The following is a 20,627-nucleotide window of genomic DNA, read 5'->3' as shown; positions in this document are numbered from 1 at the left end:
AACTTGACACATCGACTACAACAAATGAGATCTCCATTTCTTTATCAAGATCAACGTTTTTGTTACAGATACTTGCATTTTGTAGCCCGTTGCATCATGGACAAAACATAAACTTCTCCCGTAGGGGTACCATTGTATGTCTATTGGATATCCATGAAGCACGGCGAATTACATCACATGGTTTTAAGAGTATAAATGCTTTTTACTAGGTGTATACTAACAGAACGATGTGCGGTTATATTATATTCTCAATTCTCATTTATTTACAAACTCCTATTCTTCCTATCCTTAATATCTTTCATTGCTCTCTGGTAATTCAATAATATCTTGCTGATAAAGCATAAAGTCCATAGTACGTTGCTACTAACAATCCTGAACATACTTTATTGAGTTCGGTGATGTTAAAGGCCAATCACGCCACCATTTTACACTCTCGGTCAATGCTGAGTGACTCAAAGAATCCATTTCCATCGGCTAAATCAAGCAAGTAAAAAAGATATTTTTTTTCATTCAAATATCGTCAATTACATATCAGACTTCATCCTTTATTCTTGCGAATAAACCGTTGTATTTTCAATTATAAATAATAACAAAGAATTGGTTGATTGACATTCTTTAAGATAAAGAGGGAAGTGTTGGGGGATGGTGCCCCCCCACCCCACCCCCCACCCATACTGAAATCTTACAAGTTTTTGGAAGTGCTTGGGAGAGTTCAGTCCCTTCCACTTCCCCAACTTTTGGGGGTGCACTAGGCCCATCTAACTAAGGGCGCGTTTTTTACTCGTGATTCCGGAATGAGAATGATTAGAATAGAAAAAACGCGCGTTCGTTTATCCGGCGTTCCCATTCCGGAATGGAATGAAGGCCATTCCACCCATTCTGCTACCTGTAGCTGAGCGACTCGAATGCCATTCTGAACATTCTCTACCAACAATTCCATTCCAAAATGATAGGAAAAAAACGTGCCCTAAGAGAACATTTACGACAGATAACTTCGAAATCCAAAGTTCGTTATTTTATGGTACAAACAAAAGTGCCAACATTATCAAAATAAAATGCGTACATTGGTTTACGGTATAAGCACAAACCTTTGGCATATCAAATACATCACAACACAACCAGAATGCCACGATGGAGGAACACATTTTGTTCTGTTACAATGATACAATGTTCAGACGGACACTGTTTTGAACTACTCAAGGGTAAATTTCGGCCACGAATGGCCTTAATTACTTGCCTTGAAAAAAATTGGTAAATACGCTGTAATCGCTAATATTTCTTTCTAAATTCATTATAAGAAATTCTAACTAAGCAGTGCCTAATTTTCAATGATACAATAAAGTCAAAAATGATACAGTGAATAAATACTATAATAAAAGAAATAGAAAAACAATATTTTTTTTCATTTCTGGTACACGAAAGCTAAGATTTATTACATTAGACAAAAACACAAAAGCTAAGATTCATTACATTAGACAAAAACACAAAAGCTAAGATTCACTAGGCTTGCAGTTGCTTGTAAGCAAAGTGTGAACGGTCAAAATATAAGCATTAGTGGGGAGAAAGTGTCTAATCTCAAGGTGTTCAAGAAAGCTATAGAACAGAGACCTTCTTAGCTATTATGTGAAAGTTCACGTCTAATCTTAAGGTGTTCTAGAAAGCTCTAGAACAGAGACCTTCTTAGCTATTATGTGAAAGTTCATATAGAAAGCTCCAGAACAGAGACCTTAAAATACTTCTGTGTGCAGCTTACAGTACAGTATCTCAATTTTCTGTCACCAAGCCTGGAATACTGCAGCCCTCACTGGGTGGGGTAGGGCGGCTGGTCCTTGGTGGGGTAGGGCACAGCTTGCTGGTCTGGAGCAGAATAGGGCGGGGCATTCCCGCCAGGAGGTGGGTACGGTGACCCCCCAGGGTATGGTGCAGGACCCCCTTGGGGTGGGGGGTAAGGATGGCCACCAGGCGGGGGGTAGGGCTGAACCCCTGGAGGTGGGTAAGGTTGCTCTCCTGGTGGGGGATAGTATCCACCTGTGTTAGGAAAAAAAAACAATGGTTTTTCTAAGCTATTATGTGAAAGTTCATGCATATTATTTGTTTAACAATTAAAATTGTACATATGTTCTGTTAGCAGATTCGCTTGCTAATGGCAATTATCATGTGTGTACAGTCAAAATAAAGCACTGAACATCGCCAGGGAAACAGGCTCTTGAAAGCCACCTAAGAAAAGCTCCCGGAAAAGCTATTCTATCAGACTTTTCCATCTTTCACCCAACTAGCGCCTGTTGATCAGGCTACACAGTAGTGTACAGAATTGAAACTTCCCTTTGTTCTCAAACATTTGAAGTAGATTTTCAATATCAATCAATTGACTTTTACTGGTTAGCGATTTCAGGTTTGGGTGTTAGCACTGAGAAATATTGCTGACAACACCATGAAAGTTACATACCTGGCTGTGGGTACTGACCAGCAGTGGCTTGACCATAAGAGGGGGGAGGTGGCATCTGTCCTTGCGGCTGCATAGGGTAGCCACCCTGGGCAGGATATCCAGTCTGAGGCTGGGTGGGGTATGACCCGGGTGGTGGGACAACAAGCGGCTGTCCTTGCTGAACTGCTACAGGGGGAGGTCTGCCACGGGCAAGTCTACGACGACGGATAACACAGAAGAAGACCAGACATCCAACGACAATAATAGCAATGATCACTCCAACCACCACACCAGTTATCTGAGTAGCAGTGTCATGAATACCTATAGGGTTTGATAATTTTATAGAATTGGAATCAGTAACAGGTATAAGAAACTCACAGATTGATTCTTCATAGATTGAAGTATAGTATTGACAACTTTTACAGCCAAATTTGTTGTTGCGCAATGTTGGGGAGTCCAAAATCTGTGTCTCGTTTGGGAATAGCGGGTAGTCAGACACAAGCTTTGGGGGCAGTTTGTCTGTTTTTGATTGTTTGGTTTGATTGACTATGCACTATTCCCAAACGAAGAAAGGAATTTTCGATTCTGGGAGGTCGTGCAACAACCAATCTGGCTATAAATAAAAACTGCCCCTAGAATAATGTTATTGGCATTTAACTCTTTGAGTGCTGATCAGTGTACCAAACACTAATCCTTATCAATCAAATTTTACACCTTAATGCAGGCTCCCTAAAAAATTCTAGAACATTAAAAGGAATGTGATATTTACACAATATATCTTATTGGGTCTCATGTAAGCTGAGCATAGAGCTGTTCTAAGAATGTTCAAATACTTTATATACAAAAGAACCCCCCTAATTAGAACTTGGGTAACCCGAATTCCCCGCTAACTCGAACAAAGTTTGATTTTCCTTGAATCTAATTTTGAGTCATTTTTACTTTGCTAACTCGAATTCCCCACTAACTCGAACTGATTTTTGCTTCTCAAGTATATTAAGGCTTGGATCCTAAGCTAAAACAGTTGAACTTTTGAAAGTTGCCTTAAAGTGAGTTAACATTGCCTTAAATGAACCATTTTTGGTCAAAACATCAAACTCGGTAATGTAAGCTGAATGGTAATATTTTATTTTGAGTTATGACGTCATCCAGCCGATCACGTGACTTTTACAGATCAATATTTCAAAAAATTCTCCGCTGGTGGATACGCTATGAAAAAGAAAACATCGCATGTTTTTATGTTCCTTTGAAACACGTCTGCACACTGATGTCTTAACCGGCATCAAAAGTTTAGCCTTTCGGTCACAAATCAACATTTTAATTCGCAGCAGGTCACGTGACTTAACAAAATATTTAATATCTTGTTAACGGCAGAGAAAATTCCGGATGCTAAAACGCTATCATATGACACACATAAAGTCAAAACTTATTTAGTAAACACCTTTGTCCAACCTGTTTTCCCCACCGGCGGAAAGTCAAAAAAATATTTTGTCACGTGATCTATTATGTGACGTCATCATCAGCAAGAAAACATTACGAAAATGTTAAGGCCGTCGACTTTAATCATCTTGCCAAAAAGAATGAATTTAAGGCGATGTTAACAATGTTTAAGGCAAAAAATTATATTTGCTGCTAAGAACAAACTACCCAGGCCTTAATATACTTGAGTTCCCTTCAGAGTTCGAGTTAGCGGGGTTCTATTGTATAAGGGTTAAAGTCATAAGACAAGGGTTAGCCATAGAACACCTACATACTACACCATGTAGCTAACACTTACTTTGCTCATACTGGACATATCCAATAACAAAGCCACGCTTTCCAATATTTGAATAATCAGATTTGAACCTGATGTATACATATTTTTGAGTGGTTGTAAAGGATGTTGGTGACTTTGATCCGCACATGCTGTCTTTGATGGTATAATCAGCCTTATCATAATTTGTGTAGGAATTATCACCTAAAAATAAAATCACAACATCACGGGATGTAAGTGTATAGTATATGGTACCCCAATGCTCACAGTGTGTGATCTATAAAATGAAATCTTTAAAACCTCAATAATATTTTTTTGTGTCATTTTTGAATCATTTTGAGAGATACGCTGTTGAGGGGGTAGATATTTCGGGAAATTCAAACATGTTTGATAACGTCACCTACACTTGAAGAGATAAAAAATTGTGAAAGACAGAGCTTGTAAAGGACGTGAGAAAGGAAGTTTTGGGTGGCAATCGAGCCAATCAAATCTGATTTATCCCCAATGTCCCCAATGTCGAAGAAGCTAAACAATCTCAAAGAGTCCTATGAATTTCTCTCTCCAAGAAGTATGAATCCATTCTAGACAACCTCAAAAACATAAGGAATAGGAATACACATTTTAATAATAAAATAGATGAGCTCAGCAAAGGAGTCAACCAAGAGAAGTTTGACATTGTTGGAATTTGTGCCCGCCTTGATGAGCTAGAACAATACAGGTAGGATACCCTACAAGGCATTCCTTTACTCCTGGACGATGACCCGTTACAGCTAGTAGTTGAAACAGCTCTGCTGGTCTAGAGACCTCAAAAACAGATATGTCGGTGGCTCACTGAATGAGGCCAAGAATGGTCAGACCCCAATAATATCGAAGTTCGTTCGAAGAGAAAGAAGATATAAAATATTCTACCGACAGAAGAACCTAACAGCAAAGAGGGCTAAGGATCTTTCTTCCGCTCGCCAACATCAGCCAGGGAGTAAAGCTTCAATCTACGTAAACGAAATACTACAACCTAATCTACCACTTAATTTCATATGGAATCATGAGCTGGGGAAAGGCGTGCCAAACTTGTCTCTCAACTAGTAAAAGAAAACAAAATAAATGCCTCAAAGCAATGTTATTTGTCACAAGAAACGAAAATTCCTTTCAACTTTACAAACTACTAGATATTCACAATATTGATAAATATATTTATAATCAAAGTTTCCTCACTGGTACACAAATTAAAAGACCCATTGCACAATACCCCACAAGCCTTATCAAAATTAGTTTTACCTTCATTGGAAATACAAGGTCATAACACAAGATTTGCATCAGAGGGCAACTTATGCAGACCAGCTTCCAGAACTAATGTTGGGCCGCCGAGATTTGCTGCCATATCCTCAAAAATGTTGGAAGAAATACCATTGACAATAAAGAAACTTCCCCATAAGTCCTTCCTAAAAAGCAATTTTACCTGGACAGACAGGGTAGCTTGTGGTGAGTTGATCCAAGTATAAGACTAACAGAAAAAAAAAGCAAAAAAAAAAAAAAAAAGGAGAAGAAGAAGAGCGCAAAAAAAGGGAAAAAAAAGATTAAAAAAGGAGAAGAAAGAAATAGAAGAATAAAAAAAGAAACAAAAACAAAAGAAAAACAACAATAATGAACAAATGAGATAACAAAGGAGATAAAAAGAATATAAATATATAAATTTATTTTTTCTACTATCATTATTATTATTATTTTGTCTGGGTCAGCTTAGCTAGTGATTTTATAGTTTAACAACCATATAGAGATAGATAGATAGATCAATATACAAAAACAAACAAAACAAAAATTAAAAATTAGAAAAAGTACAGTATAACTGTAAAACGAATCTTCCCGAAACCTCATGGTACTAAAAACTGTGGTAGTGACTAACTCTAAATCTCCCCGCTCCTTTGGCCACCACCCACATTAATCTCATTACAAAATTTTATTTTCCTAATCTGCTAACTACATTATGTAACAAAATGTCTTTCAAATAGTGCAAAAAAAAGAGATTGATTGATTGATCGCAAAATACTCACCAAATACCAAATACCTTTTTTAATTACATATGTTTACTACAAGCTACGAGTCATAACATACTGTATAGTGACCACACAATGTGAGCTTGGGGTACCATTATGTAGATCTAAATAAGGTAACACCCAGGGAAAGGTTATGGCGCTTGTTATTTCTAGCTTTCCTTTTAACGTCGTAATCTTTTAATCATCACACCTTATGTCATATTTATAGTATATCAAAATCTGGAATAGCAATCTTGTATGTTCTTGAGGGTGCGCTTGATCCAAAAATGTAATTTATAATCAAGGAAAAATTATGCTGCATATTATTTTTACCTACATACCTTTAATCTTAACCTTTGTATCATCACAACCAAAGTCGTATTGTGTATCGAAATCCATGATAGCAATCTTGTAGCCCTTGGAGGATGCGCTTGATCCAAAACGCCAGTAGCAGCTATCTCCCGTGACGGGATAAGGTAAAGGCCAGTTAGTGGTTGCTATTGTGCCTTTTAAAGTTGATAGGCCTGACGAGCCATACTTGCTCAAAGAACACCTAGCTGCAACATGTCAAAATATAATAACAAGATAACCTACCTGATAAATTGGTGAAGAATAAATTATTAATATTTTACAAAAAGATTGACTTACATACTTATTTCAGTACTTTTTAGTATTTCAGTGTTATTGCACGTCTTTGTTTTTGTTTTAAAAAATCTAAAAATCAAAACAAATTTCCTAAAAAAACACGGGAAATATTTTAGGCCTATTAATATAAACATAATACCACTTTTGCCAAAATACAATATTAATTTTTAGAGTAAGGCTTTAGGGTTATAATGTAACTTTCTTTAAACAAAGTAATTGAACTGTATGTATATTGTGAGAAGGATTGTAGTGCCATATGCTACTGAATATTTCTTTTCCTCTTTATTTATTCATGTATTCATGTTCATAACAAACCTGCACCAGGCAGAAATGTGTAGAAGCAACTATTACTTACTTGTGCTTGAACTGAGAAGTGCTAAAATAAAGAATAAAATACAACCAGTTAGCTTTACTTTATTAGATTTAGAGTTTTGTATACATACACAATTTAAAGATCAGTACTCATTGAAAATAAGTTGTAAGGATAACCAGCTAAACTACAGCCAACTTACTCACAAGCAGGAAAAAACGTGAAAGAGGTATGTGTATGTGTTTAGTAGAATCGTACACTTATGTATAAGGATAATTGCTACATTTCCTTTTTGGGGGGAAGGTGTTTGAATGTCCTTATGTATGTATTATTTCATATGCAAAGTTCACAAAAATACAGTCATTAATAAACTTTTATAGCGATACAGTATTGGAATTAAAAAATTATAGTCGCAGGAGGCCTTAAATTACTGGAGGGGGCGCAATAGAGAAACATTAAGAAAATATTTTGGGCTCCCCTACCATGGGCTCCCCTACCATGGCCCTACCATGGGCTCCCCTACCATGGGCTCCCCTACCATGGCCCTTCAAATTGATGAGTCCAAATGGCAAAACAAAATGCAGACAGAATGTTGACAGGTGTTCTTAAAAGTACTGTACCAGAGCTATAAATTATAGTCGCAGGAGGCCTTAAATTACTGGAGGGGGCGCAATAGAGAAACATTAAGAAAATATTTTGGGCTCCCCTACTATGGGCTCCCCTACCATGGCCCTACCATGGGCTCCCCTACCATGGGCTCCCCTACCATGGCCCTACCATGGGCTCCCCTACCATGGGCTCCCCTACCATGGCCCTTCATATTGATGAGTCCAAATGGCAAAACAAAATGCAGACAGAATGTTGACAGGTGTTCTTAAAAGTACTGTACCAGAGCTATCAAAGGTTGTCAATCAAATAAAACTTGGTTGACAATAATCCTGTTTTCTTACCTTGCTTGGCATTAAAAGCTTCAAACTTTGCCATAAATCCAGTCCCATGATCTGATCCATCAGAGTAAAATTTGATTTCCATGCAGTTATCTGCAGAGTACATATCGAAGGGCGAGCCACTGTTTGAGTCACAGTATTTCCCAATAGTCTTTTTATCACAGCCGACAAAGATTTCCACATAATCCTTTGGCCAGCATGTTGGCATGTAACCTTTGACATCAAATGTTATCCAGGATAACTTCACGATAGTGCCAGGTGGAGTTCTGATGGTGTAGGTGCAGTCAGAGTTGTCAGGGTAATCTCCATGCGATGTGTCCAAAGCTGAAGTACTCATCAAGGGTGTATTTTTGTTTGTCGGCGAGAAAATGTATCCCAGAACTTTATCATCAAGTCTAGCAGAGCAAGCTGGAAACAATTCTACATTAATGCCATGACAGGGTTATAAAGGGTTTTCTTATTGTAGGTGATTTTGGCACTCTTTTTGTATTCTTTACCACTTCAATATTATTGTTTGTATTTGGTCTTACTCGCTTCTAAACATGTTCAACCCGTGAACATCTAGATTATGGCTTGCACATGCTACAGTTCTTAAATTAAACTTCCTATAGGGCCTATAGATGTGAAAGGTAAGGTAATCTTTGTCAGGTTCTAAACTTGAAAACTTTGTTGGTGAGATTAGAAGGACAACTGGCAAAGTGTAGAAAAACTTGCCTGGGCAGCCTTTGTCAAAAACAAACAAACAAGAAACACTGATGGAGGGATAATGCTTGACAAATCAGCATAACCACTTATTTTTAGAGAGGCATTTTCTCTAGTTAAGAAGAAGTTTATGGACTGTATTCTAACACCCTCTAATATCAAGACTCCCACAAGACTTAGTGAACTGACAGGGCATTAAATAGACAAAAGACGCTGATAAAGCTGACTTCCCTCAGTACATGCACCTACAGGCACTGTGGTGTTTTATCGCTGGTACTCTTACCTGATTCTGTGAGAGATGGACCCAGGGCCACACCTATAATAATACAAAAAAGTGTTAGAGATTCAGAGTAAAGAATTGTGGGATTTTGTTTGACAATTCTCATGTGTGTTATGTCTGTATTAGCTGATATTGACATATTTGCACACAGGGAACCCAAACGTTGAGCATGGAGCCAGCTAACAAAAGCTCTTTTTCTATGCAATGTGATTTTGAATTAGCCAATCAGTGTACAAAATTTGTCAATTAAGAAAGTGCTATATTATTATTATTATTATTTGTTGTTCAGGCTTCCTGTGGCCCCTTATCTTCCCATGCCCACTTCCCCCCTCCCCCTCCCTCCCCGTATTGGCCATCATTGTTGTTTAATCTGGACTTTAAAGAAAGCCAGATGTATGATGAGCCCAACACAGGATTTTTCACTTAAACAATAATCAAAATAGGTGGGTATGGGTATTTATGTATTATGTGCTCAAAGAATGGGCCTTTTTGGGGCTATTCTTGCATTCTGAGGGCATTGGATTGAAGTCTAGTCCTAAAGGCCAACCAGGAAGCCTGATGGACAAAGTGTCATAGTGGTCATGAGACCTTGTGGGCTTCACAGAATAAAAAGGTTTGAGAAAATAATTTAAAATGCAGAATTATTTAAACTTATTAACTTCACTGTTTTTACAAATAATTACATGGGTAGGCTTAAAGCTTGGCTGGAAAGTGCAGGGTTTTCAAGAACATCTACTCATGCTCATTATTAATTTGTTAGGTATATCAGGTGAATGGACAAAAGAATAACAATAATGCATGTTGGATTTTTCAGTCTAGCTCATTGTTGATTGATACATGGCACAGGAAAAACTCCTGACATACCACATTGAAATTTGTTGAGATGCAAATTTCTAAGATCATAACAATTTTATTGATTAAGGTAATTCCCTTGAAATGCCCTGCGCACCCCTTCTGTGCATAGTAGCTTGCGCTGTTTGTTTGAATTTTCAGGGATAAAGTGTGTGTGCGCGTTACAGTTGTATACGAAAACAAATAAAAAGTCTCACGTTTTTTTTAATTTATATCGCTTTGACAGAAAAACGAAGTTGGTAACCCCCACGTTTTATTTGCTCAAATAGTTAAATATATACAGAAAAATGATATACTGACAGAAGGAAAAAAAAATTTGATGGTAGAAGTTCATTTCTTTTCTCTTAAAAGATGTAAAAATACTTCAAAATGGCACTTTTTACCGTATTAATAGTGGCAAAAACAATGTCTTTTAGTGCGACCTCATAAAATGCGATTTGTTTTGAACGTTAGCTACTACGGGTTATTGTTTAGGAGATCTGATTTTGGCATTTCGGCAAACAGAACTTAAAGCTGCATTGTCACAAGTGTACTTCCGGTCGATTGCGTAACAAATCTCCGATGATTTTTAACAGAAAACGCGAAAAATATTTCAACATATTGAAAGCAGTGTGTCTATTGGAAGTTTCGTTGAGGTTGTGATTGATAATTTGGAATGGATGGCCTGTTATATATCTCGGATTATAATAGATTCTTTTGTCTTTTAACGGTTGAGGTTTCCGTCGGACCTCCAGAAGTAAACTGGTGACAATGCGGCTTTAAATTTCTAAAGACTTTAGGCGCTCTTTTTGAAAACTAAGATTTGGGATTTTTCCTTGCGCGATCAGTAAAAACACATCAACTCTACACCCCTCTGTTGTTAAAACGAGGTCGGTAACCCCATTTCTTATTACATTTTTTGAAAGCCCTTAACTTCAATATTGTTTATGCCAAGTTGTAAAAAGAATTCTGGATAGTAAACTTGGATGTGTAAAATGTAAAATCAGGACCTTTTTTTAAAAAAAAAATCCATTATCATTCAACTTTTGCATGAATTCAATAATAAAGGGGATGACTTACTGCTTGGGAATGATTTATAAGTTTTTAAAGGTTATATAACTTAATAAGTAAGACAGAACAAATCTGATTCTACAAGTAAACATAAAATCATTAATCGAAATCGGCATTAAAAGCACAACAGCTAACAACTATTGAATATTTACGAAGGCATTTTTGCTGTCGGTGGACCCCAGTAATTTATAAAAAGTTATAAATAAATCATTACTTAAGAATTGCAAAAATATACTTTCATAGGCATTCTGGTTTTATAAGTAATATACTTGGTGTTTACTCACTCAGTAAAATGGGAAGGAACATTGGCTTGAGATCCATGTTGACCGATATAGCCCCCTTGAAAATGATCTGAGAACATTAAAGCAGCAAATATTCAATTGGTAAAGACTATTCAAACAAACCTGTTTCAAGATCGACGTCAACAAGTTATGAAGCCCTAAGTTATAACCAGACTTTGTTATTTGCCAAAGCATTCGATTTACGAGCTTGTGATACGAATGTTGCGATGTACACAATAATACAACTTACCTTAACTATTCTTTGAGGTTCTCTGATACAAGTCACATCAAAACAGGAGATTTTTCAATAATAAGGCAGCTGTAATGCGTCGAATACACGCCTCTTCTTATGATGCAGAAGGCAGGGAGTAGCTTTCTATATTTGCATTCACGGGATGCACTCGTACCCAGTCCCTACATGCGGCAACACGCAGACCTGGTTACCCGAGTGCGCGTTCGGTCACGTTCGGTCACCCAATGTTTCCCTCATGAGAATACGCTCGAAATGGACTTCGTGGGAAAATAATCTTCTTAAGAAAGAAAGGTAGTCATATTACTCTTAAAGTAACGAAATCTGAATTCTCTTCGGGCTCTCGTCTAACTGTGGTGTACCAAAAAAGGTTGATTTATTAGACGCTCGGAGATCACTCGCTTTGCTATGTTTATGCCTAGTGCACACTAGCGACATATCGACATAACGACATCAGTGCCGTACATTACCTTTTTTGGTAATATTGATTTGTTTTGTTAGCGAGACGTCGCATCGCAAAAAGTGACCAAAACAGCAATAAACATAAACTTGTAGGAGAATGCGCTTACATTAATGTACTTTCTTATTTTATCACTTAATTTTTTATCGAGCCGTATACTGCTAACAACTAACAGTATACCGTTAATCAATAATTCAATTGTAGAACCAGGAAATTAACAATGGATTTTTCAATTATGTTCTTCATAATCCTAAAGCTACATACATTACAATATCGTTTAAGTTGAGGTGTAAAACGCGACACGCTAACGCAACATCAATGCTAACGATCACTGTATTTATAGTAGCGCGATGATCACGCCATTTACAAGATTTGAGTTCCTAGCTTTCAAAATTGCGAAGATAGCAAGCCTAGAAAATGCCTTTTTTACGGTAAAGCTATCTTATAAAGTTATTCACGCGGGGAGAAGTTGCAGTCGGCGATCGTAAATCGTTCACAAGTGTGTCGTCCCTGCTGGAATCCTATTCTCTACCGAGGCATAAAAAAAAAAAAAAACCAAATTCGAGATTCATTTGAATTTTATAAATAACATTTATCTTTATAAAAAAAAAGAATTCATACCTATTCTATACGAATAGGTATATCCGTGAGCGATGATTCCCTTCAAACCACTATTGGACGTAACGCGCGTTGTCACGCCACATCTTATGCGCTCACCAAACAGACACACGGGGATATTCATTGTTATGCAGCTTCTGTTATTACTGATTTGCTGGTTTATGATAAACTAGCACTCCAACGTAGTTGCTATAGCATTATTGTGCCGTGTTGTTTTATGTAAATTGTTTGATATCTGAATATAAATATATTTTTCATTTAGCGTACGCATAATATGTTAAAATAAGCATTTGCAATAAGAACTTTTTGATATATTAGCCCCCCCTACTCATCCTCAAAAATACTCAAACCTGAGTTCTATACATAAAATATACCAAGCATAGAAACTTACCTCCCAAACAAATACCCAAACCTAAATTCTATAGCCCAAGCATACAAAATCTTCCCAAAAAAGGGAGCTTCAACTCTCAGATTTGCTTATTAAATCAAATAAATTTTATTCCATTTTTATAAAAAAAGACAACAATCAAACTCTGTGCAATAGGCACTGAGAAAAAAAATGTGCCTGAAGTATCACCAAATATAAATATTTATTTTCCATAAAGTATGATATCTATGACTGCACGATCATACTCCTAGAATCTCCAAGGCCTAGTAATCAAACCTGGTACGAGGGGTAAAAAGAAGGGCACAATGTGCTAAAATAAGCATTTGTCAAATCAGCCCCACCCCCCAAAAAATACCTAAACCTGAGTTCTATACATAAAATATAGCAAGCATAGAAACTTACCTCCCAAACAAATACCCAAACCTAATTCTATACCCCAAACATATAAATTCTTACCATCACTATAGTTTCAGAAGGGAGCTTCAATACTCAGACTTGCCTATCAAATAAAATTAATTTAATTCCCTTTTTATAAAAAAAAACTCTTTGCACATATAATAGACTGATGAGAAAAAAATTGGGCCTAAAGTATCACCAAATATGAATATATATTTTCCATATGATATCTGCTCTAGTAAAGCTTGGAGCCAGGGTATGACTACACTCCCATTCTCCTATTATCTCCAAGGCTTAAATCAAACCTGGTACAAGTTTACTTCATCTTCACAACCTGTGTCAGCACCCCCCATTAGACATACCCTTAGTCACCACCCCTTTGCCCTTACCCTGCCTTTTCCTCACCCTAGTTTACACTCTATGCCTTTTTTCCATTTGTCTGCACACATAATGAAATACATCCTCAATGGCTCTAACTTGGTTTTAGAACCTGTGTATTAAGCACGATTTGTGTCACAAAACTTCCTTTGTTTGATAAAAAGAATCATGATGAAAACAGAGCTGAATACAATGAAGTCCTTTTGGAATGGTTCTGACACCGAGGTATACATACAACCCTCAAGCACATTACATAGTCCCTCAAACAAGTGCCCCCTCTAGAATCCATTTATAAAAAGCCAAAATGTGAGCATTTGTGGTAAGGACTTTTTTTGCGAGTAATAGCAAACTAATGCAGCAATGTATAATGACTGCCATCCCTGAGATTTACTGATCATAGCAAATCTATCTATTCCAGGATCAAATATAAACATTTAAACAATACTTTCATGTAGTGTCTTTTAATTGCATACAATAAACAGTGACTCGCGGCCATTCTGTATACCATTTAGCTTAATTTTTTTAATGAGACTCGCTGCCATTCTGTATAAGATTCATTTTAGTTTCAATATCCCAGCTAAAATTTTTTCTTGGAGTGTCTTCATTCCGAGTGTGAAAGCAAGATAAATCCAGGGAAATTTTGTGCATTTGTATGACTTGATGAAACGTACAACTAGATAATTGGTGATCAATGTTATACCGTGCTAGCAGTGGCTTACCCTTCCGCGTTCATTACAGTACGATTCGGTGAAGTCGTAAAAATAACCCTGCAAATGAGGTCTGTTGCCGATGAGAAACAACACAAAAAGGATATATCTGACGCACTGAGTCAGTGAAATCCCTGTTAAACAGATAAGAAGGAATCACTGCTAGCATAGAGAGTTAAAAAGCGGCGTTCAACATGATTTTCCCGATTCGACGGAACCGCCATTTCGTTTTCCTACTCTGAGTTGAGGCGTGTCCGCGTAAGACTAGGCATAGTAATACTCGTCTCTGATTGGTTAATCAGATTGTTTCTCAAATATAACCAAAAATGTTAATGTTCCGCACTGATGTATTTTATTTCATATTAAAGTACGAAAAATCCAGGATGGTCTTTAGTGTTGGCTCCAGTCGCGATAGGGCGATACACGCCGTTTCGTTCTTTCAAGATGTCCCTCCCCTATGACGATGCGGAGGAACGTGATATGAATTATCGAAGTTTTTCAATTGTCGAAAGAAGTTCATGTGACTGTGTTAGCACCAAAAGGATAGATGGAGACGGAGTGTGATGAGAAGTTGCAAGGTCTTAAAGAAACATTGTTGCAGGGTTGGGCTGAGACAAAACTAATAGCAGAATACTTTTTATTTTCCCTACTTTTAGCCGTGACGGATTCAAGTTTAGATCATTGCTTCAAGACACAAGACAACAAAGGTGTACAAATAACATAAGATATAGCGGTGTGGTGGTCTAGCAAGCGACGATTTCATTAAAGTTTTTGTCGCCTTTGCCTTTTTTTCATATGCAATATGCAATAAGAGTACAGGTTGTAAAAGAAATATGAAGCAAGGGTCGGGGGGAGGGGGGGTCCTAGCGAAGGTTGTATGGAGAAAAAGCTCCCATCTCAATTCATTATCTTTCGAGTTTCAGTGGCGGATCCAGGGGGGAGGGGTGGGTGGCTGGGTTGTGGGGCTCCGCTCTTCGGATCGAAATTACTGAACTAACGTATGAGAGCATAAGAGCATAAGATATCTTATTCTCTCTTAATCATAGCTAAAATTGATAAAGTTTTTAATATTGCCCCCGCCCTTTAGGGTCACTGCCCCACATCGGGAAATCCTGGATCCGTCCCTGCCATTGCCATTGGGGGGAGGGGGTGCTACCATGATAATTACCTCTTCAATTCAGGGCTTAGGGCGCTGGATGGCGTTTTCTATTAAAATTTAGGGTTTTCCCATGAGCCTTGTACTCGACTCAAAACAAAACCTGCACGAAGCTGATAGATCACGAGACGAAGTTTTTCGTCATAATAATGCAAATGCTACTACCAGTTTCTTTTATAAAAAAAGAAAGACAAGTAAGGGCGTAGTTGTACCCCCCTCCCTCACCCCTCCACCCCATCCAAGTTTTCTTAAATGTCTCGTGTCTGCTATGACCCTGCAATGTCATTAAAACTCGAACAGATGAAGACTAATATGCAATACTCATATAATTATATATGGTTATCTTCTCAAGCATACAAAGTGCGAAATGATTCTTCGTAGAATGACTACAAAATCTACTAGGATAAATGGTACTTTTTAGGGTAGATAATCATTCAAAAGTACAGAGGCCCTATTCAGTCAAATAAAGGTACTCTAAACGATTATGCAGGTACAAGAACGTCTTCGATTACATTAGCACAAAAAAGGGTACTCTAAACTATTATGCAGGTACAAGAATGTCTTCGATTACATTAACACAAATAAGGGTACTCTAAACTATGCAGGTACAAGAATGTCTTTGATTATAGACTAACACACACAACCGTAGAACTCCAGTCTCATGGCGATTTGGTCAACCCAGGCCGTTGGCTTGACCTTTAGGAAGCGAGCCCGAACAGCGGGGATCAGGGCATTGGTAACCACCGAAGAATCGTCGCTGTTCGCCAGAAACACCTAAAAAGTCAAGGTTTAGAAGTTTGTTAATTTCTATTTTATCCAATAAACTGCTTTCGGTAGGCATTTGCGATATATTCGATTGAATGACCCCGACTCTAAAAGAAAGTATGGCCATATAGGTTTAAATTTGCCCGAAGTGTCCCCCTTAGGGTCTCCTTGAAAATCTTCTCTCCATAAGGATATTTTCCAGCCCGATCCAAACACTATAAGCCCTATTATTGTATCAAAATTCCTGTTAAACCTCTTAAGATATGTTTCTAGTGATTAATTCTAGTGATATTTAAAGATTCCTAAATAAGAAGTTATTCGTGGCTGCCAAAGGGGGATGCGCGCGCATTCTGCGCACCCCCCTGTGTACGCGTCTGGATTGTCTTTAATTAAGTTATTAGACACATAAACCAAAATGATAATTCGTTTTGTTTTAGCTGCAATCCCTTAGGGATCAATGTCCCTTTTGCTATCTTTTGGGTTTACAAATTGCTTTTGGTTACACCTAATTTTGCTATTCCTTATATATTAACATTCATTCCCCCTCTCCCCCGCTTTTCGAGATTGCGTCGTATATGATTTATTCCAAAATTAAGGATTCTTCAAAGAACTGACGAACAGACCTTTGCAACACCACCACTTTTATACTCTGACCAGCTTGCTTCATCCATGGTGTAATCGATGGTGTAGCTCTTGACAAACCAACGTTTTCTTCCCAATCCTTGAGATGCCACCTTTCGGACAATCATGCACTCTTGGAAATCAACACTAATCCATTGTGATGTATCCGTGTATTTCGCAATCCAGGCACCCCAGTCTGCATTGAATGTACTCACGTGGTGTAGCCTCCCAGACTTTGCCTTTGCGTTCTTATCATATTGCGAAGATATCATTAGCTGTAAGTCAGTGATTCGGCGATCTTGCATGCCGAGGGCGCTACTGCATTCTGGGAAATAATGGAAATACGAGCGGATCGGTAATGCGCTATAAACTCTTTTGGTATCATAAAGCACGTGTTTAGCCTGAGATTTCGCCAATAAAAACATGCCGAGGCTCAGACTCCGTCCCCACGTATCCGACCTTTTTGTTAAGGATACGGGTATCATCCACACGTAACCGCGAAAACGATGACCGAAAACGGAACAATTTGAAAACGATACCCATTCGGTGCCGTGGGGATGGACGAAAACGGAACCTTTCGAAAAAGATGGCGTGATAACTCAGGTCCAGTCCACTTGGCGCGCGGGTACGCATGCATTGTAGAGCATGCTATCGTTTTCGTATTGTTTCTGCGTTTTCGTAGGGACGAGTCATATCAAAACTTAAACGCTTCGTGTGGACGCGGATCTTTTTTAAAACGGAACAAAAAGGTTGCGTTTTCAAACGAAAACGGATATGTGGGGACAGGGTCGTAGATAGCAAAATATATATTTTATTAGAGTGATGTGTTCTGAAATCTAATATCAAATTGTGTTAATATTGGCAACGACGTATTTTTAGGATTTACCATTTGTGTAGTTCTGCTTTAATACTTTATTGGTATCATATTCCTATATTTACCAGCTGGTGGTCTTACTCATGCAAAAAAAAAAAAAAAACAACAACAACGGGGAAATATTTGAAAACTTGTCGATCGATGAGAATTTAATATGTGTTAATAAAGCAATGCTAAAAGAGGGCTTCTTAGTAAAAATATCTCACGTACCACACGCGTATCCTATGCCATTCGCCGTCACAACACACGTGGTATTTGTGCTGCAGTATGCATCACTGCATATGGTCAGCGGCTTGACGACAGCGTAGTAAGCGCCTGAGTTAGGCGTCAAGTCATGTGGATGAGACAAGTGGGATGCGGAATTCAGCTCGCAGCTCGATCTATTAAGGACGGTTTTGTAAAATTAAGTTCAATTTCTCAGTGAAAATTCACGTGGGGCCTTCTGCTACGGAGACCGCATATCTCCGTATTTCTCAGTGTTCAAGTTCAAAATCGGTTGCCATGGTACGTAAAAGTAATAGGCCATTACAGCTATAAGTTTGCGCGCTCATAACCACAGAAACCTACCTCAACTACCAGAACAAGGCGCGCGCTGCATGCCGGTAATTGAGTTTGGCTTCCATGGTGAGTGGCGCACATGCTTATAGCTGGAATGGCCTATTTCACCACTTGACAAAGATTTCCAAACTTACAATTTAAAATTGATCGTCCAACAGGCGCTGTCTTTCGCACAGGCTTCGAAACAAAACAGTATCGTTGCCATGCTAACAGTTCTGATCACGTGACCTTGTAAGATGTAGTTTCTTACATCATACAGTGCAGGCAAACCGCAAGCATTCTGAGCATTGAGATGTTGCCATAGTAACACAGTGACAAATAAGATGTATAGAAGAGTCTTCATCATAGCCGCCCTGTGCAAAAAAATCATATAGTGATTATTCATATCCTTTAATTATAAATTTACGTCAAGCTTAGGGCGTTTATAGCAATTACCACGTTAACTCAAGCTGGCTACGCTAAAGGCTCTGAACAGGAATAAACGTACAAAAATTTCCTGAGAACAAAAAAAAGGCTAAGGTTAGATTATGGAAAAAGGGAAGATTTGAAGAGACTTTCTTTCTAATGTGGGCAAAGAGTTGATCTAGAAAGTTTCTGAGACTGTGTTGGCTTCTGCAGCATATCGCTTCATGTATATATTATGCATTCATAAATTGTTTGTCGAGAGAAAAAATATACTAATGTGCACTCATGGCCATCCCTAAGAATGGACTGTTGCTAGATTTTATCACTAATTTAGCGTTTGTGTTTGTTTTGTATTGTACAGTGTATTGTACCTCGGGTCCGTAAATTATTTCAAGGACACCAAACGACCATTTTCGGTCAAACATCTGTTCGGAAGCAAGGTCACCTACGGTTTTCGGGCTAGAAATGTCTATTTTTTTTTCGGAATTTATTGAACATAATATATATGAACTAATATAACCCGATTGAAACCGATAATAAGTAGGACAGGTAACACCTACTAGATATTCTTATTTAAAATGGGATAAATGAAATAAATTTGGTATAGCCGTTTCAAAGGTAGACTCACCTCGCATCCATTTAACCTTTTTTACCTTGCCGATCCGGGCCCGTGGGACAGAAAAATAGAAACAAGCGTAGCCTGAAAGGAATCGGGGATTCTTTGGACCCTATTCTGATTGAATTATCGAAGTTATCATGTCATTTAGTGCTTAGTGCATATTAAATAATTGATTTCAATTTCTGATTGTTTAAATTGAAAGCAGCGCATTTGTTATCAAGTTGAATAAATTTTGTTGCAATGTCGTTCCCAGAGCCCACGTATCTTTGTGCCAGCGGCAAGGAACAAGGCCCTTCTGGGATAATCAATGTTTCTCCAGCAGAATCTGTTGGTTCCGGTTTTACTACAAGGTATACAGTACCTTGCCGCTGGCACAAAGGTACATGGGCTCTGGGAACGAGATTGATTTTATGTTAGAAATATGGTATAGCTATGCAACGTGGTTTTGTGGTCATCGCGCGGTTACCCTGTTGTGCCAAGTCAGCCGCGCAACTCCCCAGGCCCCACTCGGTCTGACACTTTTACGTGTTTACCGCCTCACTTTGTGCTTCAAAGTTCTTATGTTCACAGAAAAAAAGGAAGCTTGAAAATAGTATTTAATTCGAAAAAATATGCGGATTCAAATGGTCTGAAGTCTTTGAGGAACCGTTTTGTCTGAAGTACGAGCCGATAGTAAAATCTACCCGAGTGTCCGTGAATACCGCCCGTCGCAGCAGCAAAAAGACGACTAGAGGCTCTACACTACCATTCTACTAATATTCATTAACGTCTATATCTATGTAATGTTTGTTTTAATGTTTGTTTGATGTCTGTTTTCAGCTATAAAAATCATTCACTTGTTTTGACGAGTTCCTTGCTAGCAGAAAGTCGACAAGTTTACAGTTTACAACAAAAAAAAAAAATTGGCGGAAAATTACTAACGCGGGTGTGACCTTTGCGAGCGCTTGCAAAGTACGCTTGTCGTCCGAGTGTGTCTGACTTAGTTATTAACACAAATATTCTTTTGAAAAACAAAATGAGAAATTGATGCTTATCTAAACTTTATTAATCTTTTCCTTTGGATTATACAATGGTGTGAAGTTATTTCCTATTGATATCTTATCAGCCTTTGACTGATGTATTTTACGGTAAATGTCTTAATTTCTCTGACTGCGTCAAAA

General features: G+C 38.0%; 2 protein-coding genes and 1 long non-coding RNA gene across 3 annotated transcripts; 1 reads left to right on the top strand and 2 right to left on the bottom strand.

The window, feature by feature from the left end:
* Positions 1-25: 25 nt before the first annotated feature.
* LOC5513570 (cubilin) lies at positions 26-11,682 on the bottom strand. The gene is made up of 9 exons (XM_032383087.2): positions 11,523-11,682; positions 11,276-11,342; positions 9,093-9,125; positions 8,111-8,515; positions 7,206-7,226; positions 6,547-6,762; positions 4,200-4,379; positions 2,447-2,746; positions 26-2,028 (listed from the first exon to the last, which is right to left on the bottom strand). Exons 2-9 carry the CDS (start codon positions 11,310-11,312, stop codon positions 1,802-1,804), a joined length of 1,419 nt encoding a protein of 472 aa, XP_032238978.1. The 5' UTR covers positions 11,313-11,342; positions 11,523-11,682; the 3' UTR covers positions 26-1,801.
* A 24-nt stretch (positions 11,683-11,706) lies between these two features.
* On the top strand, positions 11,707-15,292 carry LOC116618904. Its single transcript, XR_004296410.2, has 2 exons — positions 11,707-11,816; positions 15,126-15,292. It is a non-coding gene; the product is annotated as an uncharacterized LOC116618904 (long non-coding RNA).
* Positions 15,293-15,933: 641 nt separating this feature from the next.
* Positions 15,934-19,790, bottom strand: LOC5513606 (neuropilin-1). The gene is made up of 5 exons (XM_032383088.2): positions 19,477-19,790; positions 18,578-18,796; positions 18,096-18,265; positions 17,014-17,336; positions 15,934-16,399 (listed from the first exon to the last, which is right to left on the bottom strand). The coding sequence occupies exons 1-5, from the start codon at positions 19,485-19,487 to the stop codon at positions 16,256-16,258; spliced, it is 867 nt and encodes a 288-aa protein (XP_032238979.2). The 5' UTR covers positions 19,488-19,790; the 3' UTR covers positions 15,934-16,255.
* Between the last annotated feature and the right edge of the window lie 837 nt (positions 19,791-20,627).

This window comes from Nematostella vectensis, chromosome 10, assembly GCF_932526225.1.
Source record: "Nematostella vectensis chromosome 10, jaNemVect1.1, whole genome shotgun sequence".
Classification (NCBI taxonomy): domain Eukaryota; kingdom Metazoa; phylum Cnidaria; class Anthozoa; order Actiniaria; family Edwardsiidae; genus Nematostella; species Nematostella vectensis.
This window is presented reverse-complemented; position numbering and strand designations above follow the sequence as displayed.

Bases quoted from the DNA above. Each gene is read 5' to 3' on its own strand.
- LOC5513570 (XM_032383087.2), bottom strand. From the start codon at position 11,312: ATGGATCTCAAGCCAATGTTCCTTCCCATTTTACTGA. The intron at 2,747-4,199 runs GTAAGTGTTAGC...CAAACCCTATAG, and splicing joins ATATGTCCAGTATGAGCAAA to GTATTCATGACACTGCTACT. The intron at 2,029-2,446 runs GTATGTAACTTT...TTCCTAACACAG, and splicing joins TGGTCAGTACCCACAGCCAG to GTGGATACTATCCCCCACCA.
- LOC5513606 (XM_032383088.2), bottom strand. The intron at 18,266-18,577 runs GTAAGTTTGGAA...CGTCCTTAATAG, and splicing joins TGGACGATCAATTTTAAATT to ATCGAGCTGCGAGCTGAATT. The intron at 16,400-17,013 runs GTCTGTTCGTCA...TTGACTTTTTAG, and splicing joins AAAGTGGTGGTGTTGCAAAG to GTGTTTCTGGCGAACAGCGA.